The following is an 8298-nucleotide window of genomic DNA, read 5'->3' as shown; positions in this document are numbered from 1 at the left end:
AAAAATCAAAGGATTTCAAAATTCTATCTTTTACATAAAAAAAAAAATATAACTAATCTAAAAAATAGAAATAGTCAAATAATCACCGCTCGGTACTTCTAATATACGACGATAAGTAAATAACTGAATACAGGAAAGTCGAGATAAATTACTTATCTTAATAATGCCGCAAATAATGATTAGATGGATAGTTTCTGACTGATACCGATGATTAATTTACTTTAATCTATCTATCTAAAAATATCTATTTCTACAATAATGTAATTTAATCACCGATATGTGAATCATCATATACTTAATATTTAAATCCATTCGCGAAACTCTTTATCGAAAATTGCTCAAACAATTCAATGGAAATTCGGTATCCGTTTGCGAGCGGTTGATCCGTATCCTGCCAGGTCAGTGGTTTGACGAGCTGTTCGAGAGAATGTATCCGAGTATTCACGTGAGCCGAGTCACGTAAGCTCCTGAGTACGTTCTCATGATTTCGGGTCAGCGCAGCTCTAATGAGTCCCCAGCTTCCTGAGGACGATCGCGTAGATCCGTTAGAACGACGTGCGGAGGATCGCGTATCACGTTACCGCGAATGGGAACGAACTCACAAAGATGACTCACGCTCTTCCGAAACGCAGTTTCTCTGTTGCACTAGTTATTTCGAAGACGTCGCGTATCCAAGCATTTACTTCATGTTGCGGTATAGTATTAATTTTTCGATTAAAGAAATTAATTTTCGCGTTTTAATAAACTCACTTAAGCCCGTTTTCCATTTTCTGATTAACTCATGATTCAGACTTGACTTGAGGATAATGTAAAAATTGTGTTTTTCTAGATATGGTTAATCACTAAACTGATGGTACGTGTTTTGTGCTTTTAAAAAATCACTATTACAATACTATTAGTTTAATGAACCATAGAAAAATACAATTTTTACATTATCATTCTCAAGTTAAGTTTAAACCACAAATTAATCAGATAATGAAAAGCCGGACTTTATTTATCATACTTTGCAAATGAAAGAGTATAGACAAAAAAGAAGAGATTTCAAGATTTTTTCGTTTTCTAAAATCATTCAGAAATTCTGCGATTATTTCATTGTATGAACTGTAGCAATTATAACTTAGATTTCAGGACCAATAATAACTCAATTAAATTCAATAATATTTCGTTATTTATCATTTCCATGTATGTCAAAATGTAAATCAATCCATTAATTTGTATAGTTGTAGTTTCAAAGTAAACAACATCATATTAATGTACGCATTTAGTAAATAATAAATTAAATTTAATAATAATAAACTGAACTTATTTGAGTCAAACTTCCTTTTTTTTTTAATTGAAGCAATGGCAACCAATAGAAATGGTTAAAAATAACTTAAATTGAGTACTTTAATTGAGTAACTTAAATTGAGAATTTTTTTATCAACAAATTTACTAACTATAACATGCACCGCAGAAATAATATCGATAATTTAATGCTAGAATACCACTCTTGATCACAAAGTAATATTACTTTATTATCAATATAAATTATCTAAACTGATATCGCTCCGATAGTTTAGACACTGATAACAAGTATTGTAACATTATTTTTCTATCAAGCGTGACATTAAACGTCCTAGCGTTAATTTGTTCATGTTATTAGTTCTACTGCGCACAACACATTATCTTGTTATGCGATTTCAATTAACGACGACAAAGATGTGACGACGACATTCATTGTGACAGATACGGCCCTGATCTTGACCGAGACGTACTCATTAGGGCTCGTCCAATTTAATTAAATAGAACCACGCGAGTTCGCAGGGCACTGACCCAATTCTATTCGCGTCGGTGAACCAGCAGTCGAAGAAGATGATTATTTTTAGAATATCAAAATGCAATAATTCCTTACAATAATTCCAAAAAAAGAAGTAAAAAATTAACACTTTATATGCTGTTTTACATTTCCATTCTCTTCGACTTCCATTTTTGCTCTCCAAAGAACAATTGAGATTTTTTATGTTAAATTCGCATTGAAACAATTCGCTATTCACTTCGGTCCGAGATTTACTCTGGCTCTGGAGTTAAATACTTTGCCGTGTTAATAGGTCGTGCGAGCTATATACGATTTATGGACGATTTCCACGAGTCGGAATATACGCGAATAAATCACGCAGTGGAGATACCATTAGACGTTTACACGAAAATAGCATTGCAATTGAATACACAGAAAAAAAAATTTACTAAAAAAAAATTTTAATGCATATTTCTTCGAATAGTACTAACTAAACATTTACTTACAACAAATAAATAAAATATTTATTTAAAAAAAAATGGTAGTTAAATCAAATGACTGATTTTTATATCAAATAAATATATGTTTGTATTTAATAAATATTTACTTAAAACTGTTCAAACAAATATTTATTAAAATTTAGTACTTTTTCAATATAAACTGATGTACAAAAAGCAGAATAAAAATTTATACAGAAGTAAAAAATAAATGAAAATTACTTTACAGCGTTAATAAAAAAAATCCAGAAATTGCAGAGGCGGTGTCAAATTTCTCGTAATATGACAAGAGAAACTGGAGGCCGTAATCCGAGCCGCGGATAAATTTAGCGTTGCAGTCTTTATAGCTCGGCTTTTTGCAAAACATTATTTTACCTCGCGATTCATATCGCCGAGAACGATACCGGCTATTGTTAACGTTAAAAAGATGCGACTTGTAATTCAACACGTGCGAGAGAAGACGCGTGGCGGCGGAGAAGAAATAGATAGGATCGCGATGCAACCACAAGATGAAAGCAGGTGTCTATGTGGCGTATCTCTTTTCGTCTGGGCTATCGACCAGACGACACTTTGCAAAACAAACAGAGATAAAGATTGCAGTAGTAAAAGTATATACGCGTGCCAGATTATTTAAATGGCTTTCGTATGTAAGATTCGCATGGCAAAGTGAATAACGAAACAATTTGAAATTAATTAGTAAAATGAGTACTCTGCATAATTCGGCTTAAAAGAGACAATTAAAAGATTTCATAAACAAAAGCGCAGATAAAATTTAATTAAGAAATGTAAAGATTTTATTATCTCGATAATCTCGACATAATGATTTCAGCAATTACGGCTTGAAATTTAATTAGGGGAGTAGAACAAAGGCTACGTGAAAAAAACGTATTGAGTAAATTATTTTTTGTAGAAATCATTACAAAAATGATAAAGTTATTTACAAAATCTCTCATATTTTTTAAATTATTACCGGCAAGTTTTTTTTATAAAGTATTTAATAGATCACCTGACTTTTTTTACTGCAAAAGGATAACCACAGAAATATCGGCTTCCTCGCAGTCTAAAGTTTCCTGAGAAAATCATAAAGTCATATTACGAGACTGTAAAAAATTGTAAAAAATATTAGCAGGTATCTACGAAAATTTTTTCGCGCAATTTTAATTATGGAATTAATTTTACGAGTTTGTTATCAAGTTTCTATTTCTTTTAATTCAATCAAGTACAAAAATAAATGTTTATTAAATATAAAAATATATTTATTTGGACATAGAAAGGCCATTTTGCTAAAGTATTTAAAAATTTAGCTAGATACAAATTGAAATATAACTTCGTTAAACCGAAAATATTATGTAGGATCCTCAAATTAATTGCTAGAATGTTAAAACTTTTTGCTCATCATGTTTGAAATTCCTACGTATATTTTCAGATTTGTAACTATAGCTAAATTTGTTTAATACTTTAACAAAATTAAACAAATAGTTCTTCCCTTGCAAGAACCATTAATTTGATTTAACTATTATTTTTTTCTGGAGTAAATATTTACTATAAATAAATATTTAGTTTACTATATTCAAATAAATATTTATTAAAATTTAGTTTTTTTTCACGCACAAGTCATTGCTCTTAAATTCTTGATAAAATAATCATTGATAATCCACGACTCCTTTGACACATATATTGAAACATTCAGCTCTTATCTTACTTTATTCAGAAAATGCGAGAGAAAAAACGGAAATAATGCATTATTTACGCGCAGAAAATAATTAAGTCTTTGATCTGCTATTATAATACAGTTATTATTGAACATTCCCGCGAATGTCTGTGCTATTTTTATTTCCAAATAAATATAGCACGGTTAAATCGCATTGCTAACCACAAATATTTTATCTATAATTTGCTTATATGTATATCAAAGGAAGCGGATATATGATAAAAGATATTTGCACATTTATTTGCTTAAATTAAGATCAAAACATTCTGCAATATTATAAAGAAAATAATGACTCTATTCCGTAACGCTGTATTTAAAAAAAAAGAAAAAATAATCAAAAAATAATCGAAAGTAAATCTAAATGTAGAAAAGAGTATATCAAATGTATCGAAAATATAAAATGTGCAAAAGAATTTCATAGAATTAAATAAAAAAAAATCAGATTCTAGAAACAGACGTCGAGAGGGATCTTAAAAAAAAACTAGAAGAAAATAGCGTATCGAGAATATAGAATGTACACAAAAAAATTAAATGAAATTAGAAAAAATTGGAAAAAAACTGGAGGTGTCGAGAGACAGGCATTGTTACTTCCACGAGAAGCGCGCGACCGGACTTTGCAAATCCGGCGCACTTCGCTTCGCCTCGCTCTCCATGCAACTTCACGCGAAGCTCCGGCCGGGGTGAAGTATCGATTCGCGCGTGCGAGACATGAAAAATTGAATCTTGCACCGGGCGCGACGCGGCGCGTTGAAAGTAGGCCCGAAATGGCGCCAAAACTGCGCCGCGACGCGCGGCGTCGCGTCGCGCCAACTTATTTCGGCGTAATCCAACGGGTTGCTCCGATTATCGGAGACGCGCCGAGATCGCCAGATGACAAACGAAAGCGAAAATTTATCGGAGGAACAATCGTTCTCCAAGAATGTCATTAAACGAGAGACAATATCATTAAGCGAGACATAGATCGAATCTAACAGCCGCTTCTTCTCGACGTTGACACTCCAGACGAACGGAGCAACATCGGCGATGAAGTACGTTTGTTTACGCTTTACAGGAAGTGAAGGAGAACGAGAGGCAGGCAGGAGGGCGGGCGCGGGTGGGCGGACACATCGCGCGAAATGGCCGTCGCGTCTGACGTATAGATGATCGGTGCGGCGCGTATAATTTTTCCAACTTTTTGCGCTTTACTTACCGCTCAGCTGCTCGTCCGACGTGTACTTCCCCGAGGACGACATCGTCGTACGATGCGCCGTGGTATGGCACTCGTGGGAGTATAGTCGCTCGCGATGAGGAAATAGAAAGAAACGGAGTTAAGGGGTGAGCGAGCACCAGAAACGAGATGCAGAAACGCACGTAAACGTATAGTATAGTATAAGTATATATGCGCGACAGGACGCTGACGACGCTCACAACTCGACTCGAGGAACGATGCAACGCAACCTGCCGCTACGGACAATCGCGATAAAATGCTGCCGGGAGGGCAGCGCTGCCGTGCTTTGTTTTGACGCACGTCGGCACGCGCATGTGTCAGCTGCGCCAGCCGTCTCCAGCCGTCCCCGGGCCAATCACGTCGCGCCGCGGTGTAAATAGACCGCGCGAGTCGACGCGACGATTCGCGTGCGTGGTCAGCGTGATGCTACGCACTACGTGCGTCAATCCCGCGCGTCGTCTCGGCGGTCGGCTGTCCGCTGTCGGCCGGTCGGCGTCGCGCGACTCACCGCCGCGCGTACTTTCGAGAAATAAACGTCATGTCATTCCCCTCCCACGTAAAAAAAAAAAAAAAAAAAGAGGAATTCCTCCGAGCGACGATTCGCGATCGCTTCGATCGTCCGCGATTTGTCGTCGGGACCGACATCTGTCGGGGATAAAAGCGCCACGATAACTCCGTATTTATTTTCCTCTCATCGTTCGTTGTACGGTTATATAATTAGCGTTATAATTGGATTACTCTAGATTGCGAAAATAGTGGTAATAATAACTCTATCGAATGCATGAGAGAGATAATGTTATATATAGGCAAATAGCAATAAATAGAAAATGCCATTGTAAACAGTAGATGTTATATGTACAATAAATACTTAAATATGTACATACATCACCCAATTAATAAACACAAGTGATTAGTGACTAAAATGTAATTTATAATAATATCATCAATTTCTAACGTATCTATTTTTAATTACATTTAAAAATGTGATTTTTGAATAAATAATTATATTTATATAATTTAATTTAAATATACTTATTTATTACATAGAATTTAAAGTAAAATTCTTCCTATAAAATCTTTTTGTGCAATTTTTTAATTAAATTTGATTTCACTAATTCACATTATTATAACATCGCAAAATCGATAAAATTAAAACGTCGGCGGAATATATTTTTATTTTTCGCGAAGCAAGTAGCCTCGCTACTTTCCGATTTATCGACAGACGTTCCTCGGGGCTTGGCGATTTCGTCATCTCTAGCGACATAATCCTCGGGACTCTCGAGAACCGAAGTAACCGAACATCCGCGATAGGCGGTCCACTGGTGAAAATTCGGAGCAATCGGAGTTTTACCAGCGCTCCCGCTGTGGATTTTAACAACACGCCGGTGGCAGCACTGTGCGATCGCTAATTTACGTTGAACGACACGTATTTCGGTACGTGTCCGTGAACTGCGTAAATCACGCGCATATTTCGCGTAACGACCACAAACGATCCACGGGAAGGTGAACGAAGGACGTAGAGCGAATCCGAGGATCCTTTTATCACAGAAGAAGGTACGTTCCGCATGCGTGATCAAGTTCGATGGGGAAAACGCAATCGTCTCCCTGTTACTTCTCGGGAGGGTAATCCGGGCCAACCGTCGTTCGATAAACAATAAGGGGAAACGAGAGAGCTAGAGAGAGAGAGAGAGAGAAGAAAGCGAGAGCGCGAGAGAGACGCGCCAACCCGTCCGATTTCGATACGATACGAGTATGATACGCGCTCACAAATATGGTCGCCCGTGCGACCTCATCTGTCAAGTGACTAAGACGATTCTTGCGCCGTGCGTTTTCGCTATGTGCCGTTAGCGAGAGGAGCGAGGGGGAGAGAGAGAAAGAGAGAGAAAAAGCGAGGAGAGAGAGAGAGAGAGAGCGAGAGAGAGAAAAACAGCGACATCGAACTGTCTCGGCCGCCGGGCCGCCAAATTTCAGGTAAACATTTCTGGGGGTACTAAAGAATCATTAGAAAAGCCGGATCGGCGGATCGCCGTTCCCATATGTGCGAGAATTCGAAGATTTCGCGATTTGTTGACCCAAGGCTTCTCCGCATCCCGGCTCGAGGTTGCGCGCGGCACTCTCGCCTGACGTCGCCTCGAGCCCTCCGCCCCGTCAAAGGACCGGTGGGAGCGCAATCGGAATTGACTACCCGAGGGAGTATCTTGTTTACAAGCGGAGTGTCCGTTTGGAGAATCACGTTTCAACACTATCTGAACTGTTTATTTATTTTTGAGCGATGACTGCCGATAGAAACACGGCGCTCAGTTTGTCAATAAAATTGTCTTTAAGCCTCTTGACGTTATCTTTGACGACCGTGTTAAGTGGAGTGAGACGCTGATAACAAGAATTTACAGGTAATCAGCAGACGCATCGTTCACATACACTGGATATGAAAATGAAGATCCCAAACGGCGGGTCTGGAAACGGGACTTATTACGGACAAGAGACAGGCATCACTTCCTATATGGACAACAACAGCGACACGGAGGCTGAAGTGCAAGCGATAGGCGATGGCGACTTCTCGGAGTACCTCTGGATGGAAAATGAAGAGGAGTTTGACAAGCAGGTACCTTATTTATAGATATAAAGCTTCTCACAGTTATTCGTTATTCCACACTCAACGTTTCTATTGGCATCAGGTGCTCCAACAACTGGAAGAGGAAGAATTGATGGAGGAATGCTTAGAAGCGATGCTGGAAGAAGAGAGGCAACATCAAAGAAATATGAGCTCTACTGCTTGGTCCACGGCTACTGGCACTCCCGACAATAATGCTGCTGAACTTTGTCAACAACTAAGCAGTCTGAGGATGCAAGACGATCTCGCCAAGCAGGTACCTGAAGAAATGTTTATCTTCTTTCAAATCTATTCTACATTGTGTTTTTGCCTTCTGTTTCTTGTTTTTTACTATTTTTTACTTGTTCAATTTCTTTGTTTTCTGTTGTCCAATAAAAACTTGACAAACTTTGGAAAAGACGAGAAACACAATTGTCAATAAAACAACCGCAAAGAGGAAAAAAGCAAGAAATAGAAAACAAAGAGTACATTATGCTTTAATGAGAGAAAGAGAGAGAA

The 8298-nt window shown here is 37.6% G+C and overlaps 2 protein-coding genes and 1 pseudogene across 3 annotated transcripts in view; 1 reads left to right on the top strand and 2 right to left on the bottom strand.

Moving 5' to 3' along the window:
- Nucleotides 1-5443, bottom strand: part of LOC108748377 (BCL2/adenovirus E1B 19 kDa protein-interacting protein 3) — a 30512-nt gene extending 25069 nt beyond the window's left edge. Inside the window, exon 1 of the mRNA XM_018486513.1 lies at nucleotides 5172-5443. Within this exon, the coding sequence (XP_018342015.1) occupies nucleotides 5172-5214 (43 nt within the window). The 5' untranslated portion in view covers nucleotides 5215-5443. The remainder of the gene's footprint in view (nucleotides 1-5171) is intronic.
- On the bottom strand, nucleotides 5372-5894 carry LOC108748233 (annotated as a pseudogene).
- Nucleotides 5895-6353: 459 nt separating this feature from the next.
- The window catches only part of LOC108748259 (polyadenylate-binding protein-interacting protein 2-like), a 2929-nt gene continuing 984 nt past the window's right edge, over nucleotides 6354-8298 (top strand). The window contains exons 1-3 of one of the 2 annotated variants that reach the window (XM_018486295.1): nucleotides 6354-6743; nucleotides 7580-7791; nucleotides 7865-8056. In XM_018486295.1, coding sequence (XP_018341797.1) covers nucleotides 7615-7791; nucleotides 7865-8056 — 369 coding nt within the window. In that variant the 5' untranslated portion in view covers nucleotides 6354-6743; nucleotides 7580-7614. The other variant, XM_018486296.1, reaches the window with a different exon arrangement.

This window comes from Trachymyrmex septentrionalis, unplaced genomic scaffold, assembly GCF_001594115.1.
Source record: "Trachymyrmex septentrionalis isolate Tsep2-gDNA-1 unplaced genomic scaffold, Tsep1.0 scaffold22, whole genome shotgun sequence".
Classification (NCBI taxonomy): Eukaryota; Metazoa; Arthropoda; class Insecta; order Hymenoptera; family Formicidae; genus Trachymyrmex; species Trachymyrmex septentrionalis.
This window is presented reverse-complemented; position numbering and strand designations above follow the sequence as displayed.